The sequence below is a fragment of the Balaenoptera borealis genome (assembly GCF_965194805.1).
Source record: "Balaenoptera borealis genome assembly, chromosome: 3".
Classification (NCBI taxonomy): Eukaryota; Metazoa; Chordata; class Mammalia; order Artiodactyla; family Balaenopteridae; genus Balaenoptera; species Balaenoptera borealis.
The window spans coordinates 12,836,142-12,856,440 of record NC_138866.1 but is presented as its reverse complement, the minus strand read 5'-3'; the positions used below and the strand labels follow the sequence as shown (position 1 = coordinate 12,856,440).

General features: G+C 46.3%; 1 protein-coding gene across 1 annotated transcript in view; it reads left to right on the top strand.

Moving 5' to 3' along the window:
* The window catches only part of DGLUCY (D-glutamate cyclase), an 89,091-nt gene extending 68,815 nt beyond the window's left edge, over positions 1–20,276 (top strand). Inside the window, 3 exon segments of the mRNA XM_082384647.1 lie at positions 8,279–8,430; positions 15,029–15,101; positions 15,104–20,276. Of these exon segments, the coding sequence (XP_082240773.1) occupies positions 8,279–8,430; positions 15,029–15,101; positions 15,104–15,177 (299 nt within the window). The 3' untranslated portion in view covers positions 15,178–20,276.
* The last annotated feature ends 23 nt before the right edge of the window (positions 20,277–20,299 follow it).

Sequence of the window (20,299 nt, the reverse complement as noted above, 5' to 3'; positions counted from 1 at the left end):
GATATGTGCACCCCATCATGTTCATTGCAGCATTATTTTCAATAGTCAAGATATGGAAGCAACCTAAATGCCCATCAATAGATGAATGGATAAAGAAGATGTGGTGTATATATAATGGAATATTACTCAGCCATAAAAAAGAATGGAATCTTTCCATTTGCAACAACACAGATGGACTTAGAGGGGATTATGCTAAGTGAAATAAGTCAAACAGAGAAGGACAAATACTGTATGATTTCACTTATTTGGGGAATCTAAAAAACAAAACAAATGAACACACATAACTGAACAGAAACAGAGTCATAGATACAGAGAACAAATAGGTGATTGCCAGGGGGTTGGGGAGGAAAGAAATAGCTGAGGGAGATTAAGAAGTACAAACTCCCAGTTACAAAATACATGAGTCATGGGTAGGAAATGTACAGTTTGAGGAATATAGTCAATAATTATGTAATATCTTTGTATGGTGACAGATATTAGCCAGACCTACAGTGGTGATCATTTTGAAACGTATAGAAGTACAGAATCACTATGTTGTACACCAGGAACTAACATAGTGTTGTAGGTCAATTACACTTCAAAAACAAACAAACTGACAGAAGAAAAGATCAGATTTGTAGTTACCAGAGAAAAAGAGTGGGGGGAGGGGGAATTGGATAAAAGTGGTCAAAAGGCACAAAGTCCCAGTTATAAGATAAATAAGCACTAGGGATGTAATGTACAACATGATAAGTATAATGAACACTGCTGTATGTTATAAGTGAAGGTTGTTAAGACAGTAAATCCTGAGTTCTCATCATGAGGAAAACTTGTTTTCTGTTTCTTTAATTTTGTATCTATATGAGATGATTTGAGTTGATGGATGCTCATGAAACTTGTGGTAATCATTTCATGATGTTTGTGAGTCAAATCGCTGTGCTTTACACCTTAAACTTATACAATGCTGTATATCAATTATATCTCAATAAAACTGAAAGAAGGAAATGTAAAACTTCTGCTCTGAAGAAGACAATGTCAAGAGAATGAGAAGACGAGGCATAGACTTGAAGAAAACATTTACAAAAGACGTTTCTGATAAAAGACTGTTACCCAAAATATACAAAGAACTCTTAAAACTCACTACTAATAAAATAAACAGCCCAGTTTAAAAATGGGCAAAAGACCTGAACAGACACCTCACCAAAGAAGACGTACAGATGGCAAGTAAGGATATGAAAAGATGTTCAACATCTTAAGTCTCAGGTCTCCACCCTGGGTTAGCTTTTAGGCTGAGACACCCAGACAAACCCTACCCCTCAGGCGGGCCGAGCTTGCCTGCTGTCGGCAGGTCTATTATTTCTAGTCCCCTTTATCCTGGGGTCTTGGATCTCAGTGGAAGGGAGCCTCTGGGGAATCTCTTTGGAAGTCCTCAGATTTCCTCAAGTTTATCTGCCACCCAGAATGTATGTTCTCTGTATAACTGATCAAATCTCAAGGGCTTGGCCAACTGCATCACTGATGTGATTTTAGCAGCAGGTGAAGTTCTCCAAAGAGAAAAGCTGATCCCAGTTGGCAGTGGGGAGAGAGAGGCTGTTATCTGGAATGAGAGTTTCAGATGAAAATCTGTGGTTTGGGTCTGAGAGAGATGGAAAGGGGCCCATGCAATTAGGGTTGGGAGCTGCTGGGGCCTGAAAGCAGAGAAGTTTGTCTGCTCCTTCAGCTCAGCAAAGACAAGAAAGATCAAGGGCTCTGGAATCAGTAAGGAGATGGCAGCTCTTATTTCCAAGCTTCGCTGGCCTCACGCAGAAAGTGAGTCTCTCTGAGGATTAGACAAAGCCTTTTCAAAGTCATCCAGGCTGGCCCTGGGCTGGGTAGTCACAGCAGATTGGCTGTTCTTCTTCCAGGAAGGGCAGTCAAGGGGGGGCAGTAGGCAGGTAGTGGATCTCCCAAGGAGAGTGAATTAGGAGGCACAGAAGCCCTGCTGACTCCATCCTTGGTTCTTGACACCAGGGCTGGTCAGCAACGTGTCAGGCCCAGCCATAGTCAGACAGGTATGATGGAAGTGAGAAGAGAAAAAACCCACGACAGGGTCCACAAGCAAATGGTGCCTTGGCCCTAAAGGTGTATTCTTCTGTGCTATTTGGTGCCTATAGAGATCAAAGTTTGCAGCAGGACATCACAGGGGGCCTCCCAGAACAGGCTTCTGAATATGGGCTCGAGTCTAGTCCCTTTTCCTGGTCTTGGGGATCCTCTCAGCCTCATCTCCCTGATCTCCACTATGTATCCCATGATCTAGCCATGCTTGAATACAGCATACCTTTCACTTTTTTAATTGAAAAGATGACGTAACAATACTATAGACATTCTCAAAAGGCGGTAGTGAAGGGTGACGGAGGACAGAAATACTATCATCTCATCACAGCACAATCAGCATTTTTTCATTTTGCATGTTGGCTTCTAATTCTTATACTCAGTACAAACCCACTTTTGGCTTCTGACTGACCTAGGAGTGATCTTTAAGCACAAGAAGAAGTGATGCAACACAGCATGATGGAGCTGTTACCTAACCCCTCTGATGGTGGGCTTCCATGCAGCGTGAGGGATTCAGGTTAGCCGTAAGGGAGAGTTCTGGAATGGCTTCCTAGGGTTATAGCTTGAATGTTCTTCTCTTCTGGTCACTAACAGTGCATAACCCAGATGGTTTAGAGCAATGGTTCTCAGACTTTAACTTGAATCAGAATCACCTGGAGAGCTTATTAAAACTCAGTTTGCTCCCCTATTCCCTTGCTGAGTTTCGATTAAGTAGGTCTAGGCTGGGACCCAAGAATTTGTGTTTCTAACAAGTTCCCAGGTACTACAGGTGCCACTGGTCTTGGGACCATTCTTTGAGTTCTGCTGCTTAGAGGCAGGGTGATGAACCTGTTGGGGAGCAAAATTTGTGACCCCAAAATCTGTCTCCTTGGCATGAGGATTAATTTAGGATGATCTTTAAAAATTTTTTATTGGAGTATAGTTGATTTACAATGTTGTGTTAGTTTCAGGTGTACAGAGGATGATGATTTTTAAAAAACAGAAGACTCGGGAAGTTTTTTTTAGCTCCCCCTTAACTGCATAAAGAATTTAGTTAAAGGACCTGTTCCCAGAATAGAGCTATAACGAGAGGTATCTGCAGAGAATACGGGCTAGGTGTAGTGGGGGCCTTTATTGCTTTTCTAAAGTTAGATTAACAGGAGAAATATTTATGGAGCTAGTTCCTTGGACCCAGAGACTTGTTTTGAAAACTGGCAGAGTACTCTTGATTTGTTGATCCTTTTCCTCCCAAAGATGGTTATTGTTTTTCTTTATCTCTCTATTGTGTTGTTTGTCATAAGAAGGAAATTCCATAGGGTAGGACGCAGGCATAGGTCCTTTAAGCTTGTCCAGGCTGGCCCCGCAGACTGGTGAGTTTGCTAGTCTCACCAGACCACTGTCTATTTAGGCAAACTACGCGCAGGGTGAGTTAATATGCATGAGATAAGAGCTACTGCTAAGGAATGTCTTGGAAGTCACAGCTGCACCACTGGTGGGCAAGGGTTGAGGATTTAAGGGCCCTCAGGGCGCTCACCACCTCAAGTAGGCACTCGTGAAAGGGTAAGTCGGTCATGGAATGGGTTAGATCAATACTAGGTCACCCACCAACCTCAAGAAAATTTCGGTGTCACAAGGTACACTGTAAAATACCTCACAATCCTCAGCCCCACAGTACATCCCTTTTAGGTATTAGTTTGGCTCCAAGAAACCCAAGACTTAGCTTAAAGCTGTTAATGTACATATAAGAAAAAAAAAACTGGATGAGTTTTTTCCTTCCATCTTATTATACATCCTGAAGAGCTTGGTTTGCTGACCAGTGAGAAAACTCTCTCTGGTCTCTGCCATCAGAAGGGTACACATACTGGTATGCATTTTGCAGTCAGATACACTGGAATTCTGAGCAGCTGTAGCCAACTGGTCAGAAGCCCAGGTAACAACCCAGGCTTCTGACTGGCGTCTCTTTGTGTGGCCACACCAGCTCTCAGGGGAGTTTGTCATAAAGGGTCCAGTCTATAAGGGGCCTTCGTTGTTCAACCTTTGTTGCTTTATTAGTGATGCAACAAAATTCTCCACTTTCTTAGACTATTTTGGGGAGTGAAATTTCTGGATCTTGTTAGGGCTGTGTCCTTTACATTCTTGTGGGATGCCTCTTTCATCCACGGTTAAGGCATAAAAAGACTTATTGGTTTGTGTTGCTATTAAGATACTATTCGTCAATAGCAGGTGATGGATCCTTTGAATTGCAAAAACTTCTAAATTGGTAAATTTTTTAGAGAACTCTCATTGTAAACAGCTGTTTTATTGGCACCTGTGGAAAGACCAAATTAAAAGGTGGAAACAAAAAAATATAATGGCTAACCCTAAGAACTTCCTTAATTAAAAAACAAAACAAAACAAAAAAGATTTGGGAAACCTTATCAAATTTGGTGTCTCAGCTTCCCCTCATGGGTCTTACAGATGCTAATGAAAGCATTCGGTTAATTAACAAGAGAATGGGAAGAAACCAAGGGGAAAGTCAAGGTACTCTTCCCAAAAAGGTAGAACTTGTTAAAGGGTTATTAAGAAGGTAAATAAAGCAAATATTGAAAGTTGCAGAATAAAGAGGAATCAGAAAGAGAAGGCTCACGGGACTTGTCCCAGCAGGATGGAAATCTTCAGATGGCTATTAAGAAATGGGGTAAGTAAAATGGACATTGATGGGATTAAAATAAAGGTTTTTAATACAGCACTATCTAAGATTAGGTGGGCCAAAGGGACGCCCTTTGATCCCCAAAACATTAAAGGGCCCCAAACAAGTCCACTCTACTTACTCCAGTTTGGAGAAATTTTTTAAACTGGAAGGCAAAAATTACAATGAGAAACCTAACCAACAATCACTTGGGGCAAGAATTAGGTCGATTAATTGAGTTAAAGATTGACAAAAGGGCCTGGGTCCCTTGGCTCAACCCCTCATGGCAGACCCAAAGCCTTTTACACAAGAGTAGGGAGATGGCAGGGGGATGGAGAGAAGTTTCTGGAACTCCTTGATGCCAGAACCTTACAAGCTGTGGTACCAAAACCCATTAGTGGAACACTGACTTGGGCTACAACAAGATTGAGAAAAGTAAAAAGTACAAGAGTTGATAAGATTATAAAAGTCGGAATGTTTGAGTGGGTGTTATATGAAGAGGTTAAACAACGTTGCTGGAATGCTTTATGGGAATGGATGTTATGTCTGGCCAGGAACACTTCTCCTACCCAGTATTGTAAGACTGAGACTTATTGATGGGGTCCTAATGGAGGCTATGGTCAAAGATATAAGAGTTGATGAAATTGAGGTGAGAGCTTGTAAGAAAATTGCAATGTTTGAATGGGCTTTATGTAAGGTGGTTATGTCTCTTTTGCCTGATTGTATTGTCGGGGTAGACATTGCGTCTCCCTGGGGAATGTTTCCACTGCTTGGTATTGTAAGACAGGGCACATAAATCCACCCTTTGGGCAATGTTAATTAGACATGCTAATGAGAGCCAGTAGGGTTGCCTGAGCCCACACAATGTGAGATGAAAACTGGGGGGGGGCTGATACTGGGGCCTGATAGGAGCAATGGTGGAGGCTTTTTGCCCCTCGGGTGAATTGGTCTGGGGTTGACTTGAGCACTCATAAAGAGGGCCTTTATTGGATACCTTGTGCAGACTTTTTGAAGGCATGATGCATTGATCTCTGAAGTTCTAAAACATAGAAATCTTTTGATTTCCATTTTAATTGGAAATCTTCTCCCTGATATAAAGAAGCAAATTAAAGAAAATATAGTTGGATGAGCAGATCAGCCTTTTGATATCATTTAGGCAGTAGCCCAGTTCTTTGTGGAATTGAAAGCAACTGTCTTTGTCTTGTAAATCTCTACAAAATCAGAAATGTAAGCACAGCCCACAGTCACCTGAGACTGAGCCTGGGGAATCAATCAGTAGAACCTGGGGGGAAAAAAAGGGAAAAAGACCTTTTCAAAAGTACTAACTGGACTTCCCTGGTGGCACAGTGGTTAAGAATCCGCATGCCAGTTCAGGGGACACGGGTTCGAGCCCTGGTCCGGGAAGATCCCACATGCCGCGGAGCAACTAAGCCTGTGCACCAAAACTACTGAGCCCGTGAGCCACAACTACTGAGCCCCCACGCCAGAACTACCGAAGCCCACGCGCTCTAGGGCCCATGCTCCACAACAAGAGAAGCCACCACAATGAGAAGCCTGTGCACCACGACGAAGAGTAGCCTCTGCTTGCCTCAACTAGAGAAAGCCCGCTCGCCTCAACTAGAGAAAGCCCGAGCGTAGCAATGAAGACCCAACGCAGCCAAAAAAAAAAAAAAAATTACTAACTGCTGGAAGTGCTCCCTCGCCCAAAATCTAATTCACAGCTTCTTTAATTAATAGTATTTGTCAAGGACAAGTACAAATCTTAAAAGTCTTTTCCACGTATAGTAAAAAGCCTTTGCCATCTGAGTGGATAAACTTAACGTACTGCAACAGATGTTTATGAACTAGTGAGTTTTATATTGTTATACCTGATTCATGACTGAAGTCTTAAAATGAAAGCTATGAGGTCTCTGGTTGTGTCTGTCTGTATATCTATGTGTGTGAGTATATCTATGTTATCTATGTTATAGATAGGGTATTTTTCTAACTTCTGATGGTATTGCCAAAAGTAACTTGTAGAAGAACTCTAATTGGCTTAAAAGTAAGCACTTTTGAATTAAATATTTCTAAATATAACAGACTAACCCAAATATTTTTCGAGTTCACATGATCTAAGATTAACCTTCAGTAAATAAAAGCAAATTTAAAGTTACTGCTTTAATTAAAATAGGCATGTCTTTAGAGTTCTCAGCATTAAATATAAAACTTTTATTCTACCTGGGTTTACTAGTCAAATAAGTTCATGTTATGTCTGTTACGAAGTTTATCAGCAAGAAGAATAGCTTGGGATGATAGGTGACTTTAATGTCTCATGAAGTTTTCATGAGTACTCTAAACATAATTGTTGGGAACAAATGATTTAGATAAATATTGATATAAATGGGATAAGACTTAAAAATAACTTCGAAAATCTTTTGGTAATTTAAAACTTTAGAGTTTTTCTAAGTTAAGTTAAATGATGGGAATTCATTGAATGTCTAGATCATTTCCAAATAAGATAAAATACTGAAATATTAATTGCTAAACAAGTCTAAGTTTACCTACTTTTGTCTTCTTATTACAAAAAAAACCACCTAAAGATGTTTGGGTCTGTTATACATTATACATTATGAAATGTATTTTAAAAATATTGGTATAACAAACAGTTCACAATTGCTTACTTCTTAGTTTTCACTAGAAATTAAGTTTTCTAAGGGTTAAGAATTCTAATTAATATACCATAAAACTACTAAAATAAATAAGGAAAACATCTTCATATGTAAGGAAAATTTTTAAAAGGTATAAGGAATGGGAATGCATTTTGTTAAGGGAAAATAAAGTAAAAAGTTAAAAAAAGAGGAAAAGCACTCGCGCAGAGACAAGGACCCAGCACAGCCATAAATAAATAAATAAATAAATAAATAAATAAATAAATAAATAAATAAATAAATAAATAAATAAATAAATAAAAGAGGAAAAGCATAGGACAAAGTTTGAATGTGAAAAAAAAAAAGGATTTGTAGGTTTATGGAAAAGGAACTCTAAGAAAAGAGTTTTGTGTGTGGTCAGGACTGGCAAAGATTAGAATATATTCAATTGAGTGAATGAATTTTAATATTAAAAGTAAGCTGATACAAAATTAGAATCTTGTTTTCTCTCTGTGTTAAGAAGACAGAAGTCTGCTCTTGATAATTTATAAAATGTTTTTCCTTTGATTAGTCTGCCTATAAAGAAGGGATTTTATGTTTTATCAAAATAATTTCCTATGTTGTTTTTATTAGGTCTTTGATTACTGGTTTGGTACCAAACCAATGCACCTAAAATCCTTTTTTCTTTAGCTGAAGATGGTTTTTAAGGTGAGGGCTTCAGCCATTTTGGTGAGTTTCTCTGTTCTCCTGGGTTTCTCCTGTGTATACGTGTTATTAAACTTTTGTTTAACTTTCTCCTGTTAATCTGTCTCATGTCAATTTAATCGTTTGACCAGCCAGAAGAACCTAGAAGAGTAGAGGAAAATTTCTTCCTCCCAGGCAAATGACATGGCTTTTGCGATCCTATGATGGAATCATTTTTTTTTTGTTCCAGGCGTTTCTAACTGGGGAGGTTATGCCTTGGCCTGGGCGCTGTACATCCTGAACTCATGTGAGGTCCACAGACGTTATCCGAGGAAGGCAATTGGGCCCTTCAGAGCACCTGGAGAACAGAACTGGACTCAGGCCCTCCCATCCATCACTAAGGTAACATAGGCCAGCAGGCAACTCTCATGGATGCAACTTTTTCCCCGGATGAGGAGTAGACACGGTATTTCAATCCGTAAGCCAGGGGCCAGCACCACTGCTGCGCATCAGAAGCCAGAGGCAGAGCCTGCCTTGAAACAAAGGTCTCCCATCAGGCAACCACTGGACTGGACTTTGACCTACTAGTGACTCTAAATCATTATGAAAGATCTCATATAAATGACCATTTTCCTTCTAATTTGACTTTAGGCAGGTTGCTTAACCTCTCTGAGCCCCATTATCTTCCTCTGTGAAATAGGGGCAGTCAGCATTCTTGGAAGAACAGAATACCTACCCATGGTAGGCACTTCATAGCGGTAGCTGTAGGTGTCCTTAGCATCTCCCTCCAAGGAGTTTACAACCTGGCAAGGGCGCTGAAACCTCCGCTGGCACCGTCAGCCATACTACACGGTGCTAAGGTGTGGGGGCCCGAGGTGGGAAGAGGACCCTGTGGGCTGAAGGCTGGGAGGGATAAACCCAGTGGAAGGGGCGGCATCTGGGCAGGAGGAACGGCGGGAACAGAAGCTGGGAGATGGGGACCAGCTTAGCGCTGGTTTGGGGAGACTGCTCTTGAGGTGGACGGCAGCAAGCCAGGGTGTGATAGGAGCAGAGGAGGGCTTCTGACCCCAGCATCCACAAAGAGGGGGTCCGCAAGTCCTCCGAAACAGTTTGCAAAATTGTTTCATACATGGATTTTCCTGGGCAAGAATCCCTGGTTTCATCAGAGTCTCCAAGTAGTCTGGGGCCATTAAGAACCCCTGGCAGAGGGAGGTCACATTAGCCAGATCCAAGCAAACCACGACTCCTGACTGAGGCTTCTACCTGAGAAGTAATAGGGAGCCACGTGAGGGCTTTGAGGGAGGAACCAGGGTCCCACTGGGTGGCTTTTGAGTGAGCTCCTCTGACTGCAGAGCCAACTGTGAAGGGCTGTGTGCAGTTCCAGGCGTTCCCCATAGACCAGTGCAGAGGCAGGACACACACGCACACACACACACACACACACGTGCACACGCATGGCTGACGTATGTGAACTCACATATACGTGCAGGGAAAACAAAAAGAGAGAAGGCCAGCCAGCCCTCTAAATGCTTCCAGCATTCTGCTCCCGGTCCTGGACCCTGAGCAGCGAGATGGGCCCCTGGAGACTCGGCTCTTCCTACCTCAGGCCTTGGTTCCCGCGGCTCTCGTGACACCGATTCCAGGCTCAAACCCCCTCCCCAGCGGGTGCTCCTCGCAGAGCTGGGACCCGCCCACCCCGGACAGAAGCTGCTGGCGCGTCAATCTGTACCAGGCACCTTCTAGGGGAATTCTCCAGAGTAACTGGATCACGGGAAATGGGGCCAAAGCCCAGACTTTACATCTAAATCCCAGGTCACAGGTGACTTCACCTGTGAGCGGACAGCTTCGCCTGAGGGCAGGCAGGCAGGAGGATGGGAGGCCTGGGGACACCTGGAGAACAGCAGAGGGAGCTGGGGTGTTTGGCCTGCTGGAGAGAGGATTTTGGGGGGCCTGAGATCTCAACAGCTTCCTGGGGGAGGGGCACAGATACCGTCCTCCGCCGCATGAGAGACAAAAGCAGGCCAGAAGGCAGAGGTTCTGGTTCAATGTGAGGAAGAGCTTGCTCTCCTCAGAGCTACCGCCCAAGCCTGTGAGGAGGGAGCTCTCGGACACAGGGAACGGGTCAGCGTCGGGCAGGGGTTTCTCGAGTTCCGTCAGGCTGACCACAAGGCCACTCCCGGACAGTCCAAATAGTCTCATGCAACTTAAGGCTTCCCCAGTCTTATCCCCCACCAAAGGCATAGATTGGTAAATGAGGAAAAAACAAAACAAAAAAAACCTCCTGGAAATCAGGAACCAGGTCTTTCGTATCTGCTTTCCCAGCAACTAGTGGAGGGAAACCCAGTGCTTGGTAAATCCTTGTTGAATGAATGAGTGTATGAATGAATGAATGAATGAATGAATGCCGTGCTTTATTAAAGCAGTGATTCTTCCAAATTTAGAGGCATCTAAAGGACCTTCCAGACAGCAGGAATCACCTCAGGGGCATCTTAAAGCGCACAGTGGGGCCCACCCCAGGGTTCCTGATTCAGTAGGTCTGAGATGGGTTGGAGAATCTGCGTCTCTAACAAGTTCTCAGTCAATGTTTCTGCTGCGGGGACCACATTTGAGACCCTGGACGAGACGGTGGGTTCTCAGCGTCGTGGCAGAGGCTGGCGTGGGGAGATGGGGAGGCGATGCAGGAGACAGGAAGGTTCCTGAGCGTTGAGCCTGGAGACAGCAGCTGAGGTCCTGGGGCCCCTCGCTTGTGTGAAGCGTCTGCATCCAGAGCCCCTCCCTGCCTCCTTCCTGTCCTTCTTTTACATTGTCTCGCACCCTTTCTGCTCCCTTTTTCCTTCTGCCTCTGTGTCTGTCTCCCTCCTGCACCCGCCCCCATTTCTCCCCGGATTGGTTTGTTATCCCCACTTTACAGAGGAGGGGGCTGAGGCTCTGAGAGGGAAGGCGGCTTGCCCAAAGCCACACAGCGGAGAGGCAGAGCTGAGTCTAGGCTCTCTGACTCCATACTCTGAGCTCTTCCTGATGTGGCTCAGTAGTTTCCTAGTTTCTGGCCATGCCAGGGTGCAGGAGAGGAGGGGAAAGGGGGAGTCGCGCAGCTGAAGTGACATTTTCAGGGGAAATGGTCTGCCCTAAAGGGCCCCAGGGATCCTTCTATGCTTTCTTTACACTTCCTGGATCTGAATTGGAAAAAAACACTCAGAGGGCCGCCTCACACATGATTCCTGACTCATGCAGACACAAAAGACAGAACCCAGCCAAACAAGTTCACGCAGCCCCACGCTTACCCTCGGGGGATGGAAATTCCCCTTCCACATTTCCACCCAGTCTTCATAAATATATTAATAATGTACCGCCCTTATAAAGAAAATGAAAGGGAACATCATTAAAACAAAATTACGAACACATTTTTGTATAGCCCCTCCTCTGGGCCAGGCCCAGGCTTGTTCTGGGAGATAGTGAGGGGTAAAGAACCCAGGGTGCACGGGGGAGGTAATTTCAGGAGCTGGGATAGAACTGTGCACACTGCTTGTAGGGACACAGAGAACAGGTGCTTGGCTCGTTCAGAGAGTTCAAGGAAGTCTGCCTGGAAGAGGTGGCACTGAACTGGGTCTTGGAGGGCGAGTAGGATATAAGGAGCCAGGTGAGAAAGGGTGGGAAGGACCTTCCAGACAGCAGGACTCCCAGAAGCGAAGGTGCAGAGACATGAAGCAGTGCGCTGTGCAGGGGATAACTCGAGTCGTCATCCTGGAGTTCAGCGGGTCACTCCATGGGGACGCCTGGGTCGTCAAGACATGCCGGACAGAGCTGTGGCCTGAGTTTTGGTGAAGTTTGGCTGGGTAGGAGCGGAGGAATGTCCCTCATCTCTCTTCTGTGTGTTGCTTATAAGAAGGGCCTCCCATATTCAGGGGATGTGATCATGACTGTAGCAGGAGTGGGCACCAGGTTGAGGAGCCCAGGGAAGGTGGCCACCACCAACCAGGGCACACCCTGCCCACTCTGGCCCTTGGCTGTGCCCCAGGGGTTTTACTTGAGGGCGAAACAAATTGTTGGAGGACATTTCCCAGAGCTTATCAGGAGCCAAGAGCTGATTGATGACACCTTACAGGAGGGACTAAGGATGGATGGATGGACGGATGGATGGACAGACTGCTGGTAGGCTGGCTAGCTGGATGGATGAATGAATAGCCTGATAGATTAATGGATTATGGTTGGATGGATGATACAGAGAGGCAGGAACATGACTTCTGGCCTCATCCTGGCCACCATTCTCTTCCAGCACTTTCACCGCACTCCACTTTCTTTATATTTTTTAAATTGAGGTATAACGAACAGAGTAAAGCACATAAGCTCCAGTGTACAGCGGGTGAGTTTTTACACACGTACACCCCATGCAGCCACCACCAAGACCACACTGCAGAACAGCTCCAACTTCCCAGGAGGCCCCTTTCTCCCACCCGACTCTGAACAGCGGCATCACCTGAAAATCAGCCCATTATGCTCCAAGCATGAATCAATAGTGACCACCCACACACTCAGCCTCGACACCCAGAAGTCATCCTGGGGCCTCTTTCCGCATCCACAATGAACTAGGCCCCAGGCCCTGCTGCCTCTGCCCACTTCAGTCCTCTGTCCCTCTCCTCCTGCCCCACTGTCTCAGCCTGGACTGGTGTGGCAGCCCCCAGGCCCTCTGCCTCTGCCCACTTCAGTCCTCTGTCCCTCTCCTCCTGCCCCACTGTCTCAGCCTGGACTGGTGTGGCAGCCCCCAGGCCCTCTGTCTCCAGCCACTCCCTGGTCAGTTCTCCTTCCCGCCCCACCACCTCCTCTTGGTGGGGCCTCCTTGAAGATGGTCTAGTCGTTTAGGGATTCCTGGGAATTTGCAGGCTGTCACCATTGGCCCAGCTGGTCCCTGTGGCTCTTGGAGGCTGAGTGCCAGCCAGTTCCTAAGCTGTTGACTGATCTCATGCACCCTGAGGACCCCCAGGGCTCTGCTTGGACCCAGAAGGATGTGAATGGTGGGGGTAGTGTGCTAGGCGGAAATGGCCATGTGGTCCCAGAAGCCTTGTCCCATAAAGAGAGGATATGTCCCAATGGAGAAGAGAAATGGGAGAATAAAGTCCAAACAATTGACAGAACATGCCATTCTGGGCTGGATACCCCTGGGAAGGGGCTCTTGGACAAAGGGCATGCCTGGAAATGCTCTGGGCCTCCCTCCTACCTTGGGCCACAGGGAAGAGTGGAAATGCAGGTTCTCAGGCCAGGTGCGAGTAGAGACAGGTCCTAGGTGATATTTGCCAACACTTTCTCCCTTGTTTTGAAAAGTTTTCAGTGACTGCTCCCCATAGACCCCGGCTTGGCTCACTCCTGCTCTTGTCACCTGTGGTCCTAGTTGCCCCTCCTCCAGAAAGTCTTTCTTGAGCCACTTCAATAAATGGGGTTGGGGGCCCCTGCTCTGTGCTGTGATCCCCATGGACTGTGCCTGCCTGATCAGTCATCTAGAATGTGACGCCCCCGGGAGTGTGGGGGGCAGGTACCATGTCACATTCACCACTGTATCCCTGGTTCAGGTCCTGGCACAAAGCAGGTGCTCAATAAAACTTTGATGGGTGATGGAAAGAATGAGCAAATGCCTGAGCAGGAAGATGAGAACCCTTCTCTGGTCTGTTGTGATCCTCCTGCTCTAGATCCCTTTGTCCCCTTCCTTTGTTTGTAGAGGAGAAGAAGGAGGTTGTGCTTGACTTCTGCCCCTCAGGCACCATCCTCTCTCCTGTGTCTTCAACTAAGACCCACCTTTCTCAGGGGGACCTGAACTGTTCAACAAGGGACAGACACGTTAGTGGCTTAGACAAGTAGTTCTTTGGCACCTTGTTTTTGGAGGGAGATAGAAGGAAGCAAATCAGATCACTTTTTTAAAAAAATCAGCAAGTCAAAGAAGAAAGCTCTGGGCTAAAGACCAGGGGACCCAGCCCTGCCAATAATAATCCACCTCATTTCATGAGCACCTACTGTGTGCCAAGGACCATGCTAGGTGCTTTACTTGCATTTTCTCTTTTTTAAAATAATTAATTAATTAATTTTGGCTGCGCCATGTCTTAGTTGTGGCACATGGGATCTTTAGTTGCGTCATGCGGACTCTTAGTTGCGGTGTGCAGACTTCTTAGTTGCAGCATGTGGACTTCTTAGTTGCGGCATGTGAACTCTTAGTTGCAGCATGCATGCGGGATCTAGTTCTGGGATCGAACCCAGGCCCTCTGCATTGGGAGCGCGGAGCCTTACCCACTGGACCACCAGGGAAGCCCTGCATTTTCTCATTTAATCCTCACAACAGCCTTCTAAGGAGGCATTGTTATTATCATCCACCTCCCCATTATACAGATGGGGACACTGAGGCACAGAGAGGTTAACACACCTGCCAGGAAAGACCCAAGTCAGAGCTGTCTGATTCTAAACCACTCTGCCTGCTGGGCCCAGGGTGGGGTTGCATTTTCTCCGTGCCTCTGCTCCCTCCAGATTCTCCCACAACCGCACCGGGTAAAGTCTAGAAGGTGACTGCAGCAGGGCTAACAGAGGCTAATAGTGAGGAGGAACTCTCAGGAGGAACAGGGGCCTTCCTGGCACAAAGGCCATTGGCAGATAATGCAGAGCTGGGCAGGGCTAGGTTGGCAGGAAGTAGCCAAGCTGCCCCTGCAGAAGTGAATCTTTAGTGTCTGTTAAGAAAATGCAGATTTCCATAAAAAACATACTATTTAGTTACATGAAGGAACAGCCCAAACTGTTCAAAGTAGCAGCTCCTGGGGAGTGGATTGGGGAGCCCATGAGGTGTGATGTAGGACACTGTTATTTTTCACTATGAGTCTTCCAGTGGTGTTAGTATTTTTAACCAACATTCCATTTTTTAAAAAGATACTATGTCAAGTCAAACGTTCTTTTTCCACTTATAAATATATGTATTTCTTTCTTTTTCCTCCCCCTCCACTGCTTCTATCTCTGCCCCATTTCCTTCCAGGAAGAAAAAATGTTGGGCATCCCGGTGCAGCATGGAGTCCGGAGCGGAGTCTCGGGCACCCTAGGCATGGAGGTGGCGGGCTGCCCTTCCATGGCACTCACGCCCAGATGAGCCAGAAGCTGGTAGACATCACCATGGCGCAAGGGTGACCGTGCGCATTACAGGCATGGGGGGGTGCGTACTAGAAGGGTCTAGGGAGGAGTTCCCTGAGGGCCCCGGCTTTCTGCTACCACAGCCTTGCAAATAAACACTGGCCCTGGGTGAGCAACGTGTTCCACACTGGCCTGGGTCACGGCGTGCCCACCTCCTGGGTCGGGGTTGGGGGCGGCGGGTAACGCAGGTGATGTGGACCGAGGAAAACAGTCCTCTGGGGTCCCCAGTTTTGGCTTTTATTCCTAAGTGCCAGGAGGCATTGATTTCAACCTCCTCACCCTGGTTTCTTCAGGCCACCCACGCGGTCTGCTCTGAGAGTCTTCTGACCAATCACTAATGGGGACGCCAGTGAGCAACGAACTTCCAGGCAGACACAGAGGGTCCTGAATAATCCCCCAGGCTAATTAAGAAACAGGAAAATGTACAAATGTGTAGTGTATATTACGAAGCTCTGGGGCTTCACTAAAGGTTTACTCATCACCACCAACAACAAAATATTTATACCTTCGAAATGCTCTCTTTTTCAAACAACATTTTGTTTATTGAGGCAAAAGATTTATCTCCATCACTTCCCCTGTGCCCCTCCCCCTCCCTTACCCCCTTACATCCTGATCCCCCGCCGCAGAGCCTGACACCTCTCCCACCTCCTCCCTATCTGCTCATCCCCCACTCCAGAGCCAGACTCTGCCCTCCTTGCATAGAAGGGCAGCCACATTCCCGGAGCCCGGGGAGTGGGTCAGGACCTTCCAGGGCTTAGATCACTCACAGAGTCCTCTTGGACAGCTCATTGGTTTGCCCTTATCTCCTTCACAACCTCCCACTGTACATTCCCCGACAAAATCCAAAGTGGAATTACCACGTCCCATTACATTCACGTATTGAACCAGTGCAGTATCTTGTGCTGGATCATCTAGATGGGGTAATGTAAGCAGCTTTTGGCAGGAAAGAGCTTTTGTCTTGTCACTTTAGCAAAATTATATTGTAACTAACCTTAAACCAGGCACCCCCTTGCTCTACTCATCTCTGGCCCAAGCACACCTTTCAAATCTTTTGCTCACACAATACCATGCCTAAGCTGTTGGTTCTTTCTGTAGATCAAAGAAGTAAAAATGAAGAATAATTAACAGATGACCAGATCTCTTCTCTAGCTTCCCCTTCAGTAATCTCAAGAACAAACTATGTGAACGAGGTAGCATCTGAAGAAAGATCACAAGGAGTCAGCGAGCCTTTCACGCAGTGGGACATGCCAATGAGTTTGATCCTCTAGCTCAATGATTAACTGAGATTACTTTCCCTTTTCCCTTTAAAAACTTTCAAGGCCAAGCAGAATCTTTGGTGCTGGTTTTGGGGACAGTAGTCCAACTTCTCCCCAGGTTGCAGGCTTCTGATTAATAGCAACGTTTTCCATTTCTACCAACACTTGTCTCTCGAGTATTGATTTTTGAGCAGTGAGCAGCTGGACCTGAGTTCAGAAATAGTGGTCCTGCTTCCCAGCTATGGCCCCAAATGTTTATTGTGCCTGTTTTATTTCCTTAAGCATGTCAAGTTTGATTCTTTTAGGGGCATACGTTGTAAGGCATGGAACACATACTATAGAAATTAAATTGTACACTCAACAGCAAAACCTAAGTGTGTAGTTCAGTGATCTGGGGTTAACGTCCAATGCTCCCTACACACGGTGCAGTGAAGTCTTTGGCCAGAAGTAGCTGGGGTGGGTGCTGTCCTGACATCCCTTTGTCATTCTGGTGGGGAGTCCCCACCTACATGTCTGTGCTCCTGCTGGTGTGGCATCAGGGCCACTGTAATGTGCTCACCGTCCTTCTCCACTTGTGACTTCTCACAGATCGGTGAACCCACCTCAGCTCTAAGCCTCACTGACCAGGTCTCCTCCAGTTACAATTTGTGTCCCTGATTTGGGTCTGCAGAGCTCCATGTAATGGGGGCCTCTGATTGAGAGTGCATCCTGGCATTGCTGAAATCTTGATGGCTAGAGAGAGATGAAACATCATCTGCTAAGGCTCCCAGGACTTTTCTGACTCATATTGTGGGGGAATACACACTAATGGGCCTTTGGTTTTGCAGTAGTAATAACAGAATTCTATTCTGGCATGGAGAAGTTTGAAGCCTGACTGTGTAATAGGTTATCTTTCCTGTGGGCAGAAGTTTATGGGGAGAGATTTAAGTCATTTGGGAAAGAGGCTAAGACCTGGGTGGAGCCCAAAGAAGGCTGAGAGTACAGGTCCTAGTTCTGGAGCAAAGCATTCAAAGGTCCCCCTGCAGGGAGACACAGGCCTGTGGCCCTGTGGCAGGGGCTAAGGTACAAGAAAGGGCCAGGAGAAGATCCCTTAGCAGGATCCAGCCCAGGGACCACTGGAGCTCTGAGTTCTAGGATCCAGTTTTATGCTTTTCTCTCTACAGTATGATTCCTGCTTAGGCCTTTAGTAAAGTTTTGCTCAAGTTCACTCTAGTCTTGGCTGTCCTTTGGAGGAGGCCTGTGTCCACATCTGAGGTGGCATGGTAAGCATGGCTCTGACCTCGAGAAGCTGGTTACAGGGGGACAAGAGGTGACCTACAGGAATAGTGGGGAGGCCCAGGGTGAGAGATGGGCTGGGGTATCCACCAGGATGGATTCCTGAGGTGTGTGAGCATTCCTGGGCATTTCTAGGAATATTGAGAGAGGATCCTGGTAAGCAGTACCTGGGATGCTCTGTGGGTGTTCAAGGGCAGGCTGGAGACCTTGGGCACATCAACATGCACATGCCCCACAGACTCTGCAGGTGGGATTAGAAGTTAAGCGAGCCAGGATGGGTGTCAGGGCTCCTTAACCCCCGGCTATCCTCTGGCCAAGTGCCCCCCTCATTGCTCAGCTGGGCAAGGCAATCCTCTGAGGTCATTTCCTTCCTCTCATTGCACAGGCCCTGCTGACCGCCAGCCCCACCTTAGTCCAGCCCACTGCATTCTACTACTTTCTGCCCATTCCATGTGGGTTCCACTGGCTCCACAGAGTCTAACTCTCAGATTCAAAAGACCACTGCTCTAGGCAGGATGGAGATGTGGCTTAACAGCAATTCACATAAACTCAGTATATGTCAGTGATGTGATGTGCTTGCCAGAAAGGCCATTACGTCAGTAGAAGCACAGTGAGGTAGGTGGTCCCTTTCTCCCCAGCACAGGTTGGACAGACTGTCTCACTTCAGCTCCAAGCACCACAATTGAAGAAGTGGGTGTTGTTCAGATGAGGTACAAGAAGGTGAATGCTCAAACCCTAAGTGGGGGTGGCTTGAAGATCTGTATGTCAGAGGCTGGCTGGATGCTCACTAATTCTGCTTCCTCTTCCTGCATACATAGGAAAACTACATTTCCCAGTCTCCCTTGTAGTTAGGTTGGGGCCGTGTGACTGGGATCTGGCCAATGGAATGTGAGTAGCAGGGATACCAACTACTTCCAGACTTGGCCATAACCCCCCTGTGAGATTCTTTTTGTGCTGCTTCCCCTGCCTATGTGGATGGAAGGGGAAGACCCCATGATGGAACCTCTTGATGGACAAATCCTGAATCACTGCCATCACTTGGGAAAAAGACTTGCCAGAAAGTAGTTGCTCGTCGGACTTTGCATGAACAGGAGATAAACTTTTATTGTTTTAAGGCAATGTGATTTGGGGGTATATTTGTTACTGCAGTATAATCCAGCCCTGTCTAATACAAGCTTGGAGATTTAACACTGAGAAGTAGGATATGAGAATTTTCTTCAAATACCAGTACCTAAAGGGTCATGTCTTTCCAGAGGCCAGAACTAAGGCCAGTGGGAAAAGTGGTTCCACTTTGGCTCATTAGGAGTTAAGATTTTCTGCCCAACCTTGGAATAACTTGTCTTGGGTAGTAGTGAATTGGTGTCATTGGTGGTATTTGCAGAGAAACTGGGCTGTCATTTTGGGCAGATATACAGGGGATAATTCATAGGGAAGGAATTGGAGATCATGACCTCTGCAGGACTTTCTAACACTGATATCTAATGTCTGATCCACCAACGTCTTTCTGATAGTTGTTGAATTAAAGCAAATGGAATTGACACACCATTTCCCCAGAGCACTGGGCACCATTGTGACCCCAGGGTTATTGCCATCAAAGACCATCATCTTGCCAGATGAATTCCTGGAGGCTGCAGAATCATGAGCTGCAAGAAGCACATTTTTCAGAAAAGCACTGAACCAAAGAGGTCCAGATTCTGGCTCTTTCTTGGTTGTACCAGCCAGAGAAAAGCAGCAGATGGGGATGTATTCTGTGCTGAAAATTTCTCCCACACTTGTCTGGCCAAACCACAGACCAGTGTGTATAAACAGGAAGACGAGCCCTCGTCTTACTAAGCAACAGTGGTGAATGAGAAAGGAATCTAATTGCTTTTTCAGCCTTCAGTCCAAACGAGATGGACCTTTTCTTCCACCTTTTATCTTAGGAAAGAAAGGAGTCTTAATCCCCAATAACATCCTTATTTAGTCTGTTTGGAAGAAGGATTGATTCTTCCAGAGCACTCCAGGACTCCAGGAATCTGACTCCAGGGAAGGATTAAGTGACTAATACCAAATTTACATTTTAACAGGATGCATTTAATCCTTCATGATAAACATGGAGGTGCCACTGTTGAGAAGGTGCTCCAGCTTAAAAAGGCTGATCACTAAATGTGGGGCTCCCCAAAGACAACCCAAACAGTAAGAAGAGCCCCCCCCAAGGGGTGGGTACAACAGGCCTTCCTGCTTTGGCAATCTTCACTAGTGATGAGGGGACTGATCAAGCCCTCCCTCACCGTGGGGAGCAGCTATTCAGGAGGTAGAAGGGGTCCTGTGTCCAAGGACAGGGACTGATATTTTCCAAACTGCAGGGCTGAGTTCTGTCTTCAGAGGGGAGGTGGCCAGGTTAAGTCCCAGAGTGGATTTGCAACAATGTGCTGCAGAGCTCAAGACACTCCATGAATCTCAAGAGGAAGAAGGCCCTACTTCATTTGAAGGCTTCATCCTTCTTGGCCACTACTGGATAATCAAAGACAACTCCCCTAATTCCTGCTCAAATTTTCTCTGAGAATGTCAATCCCTGGACCTTCCTGACTCTGTTGGGTATTTCATGG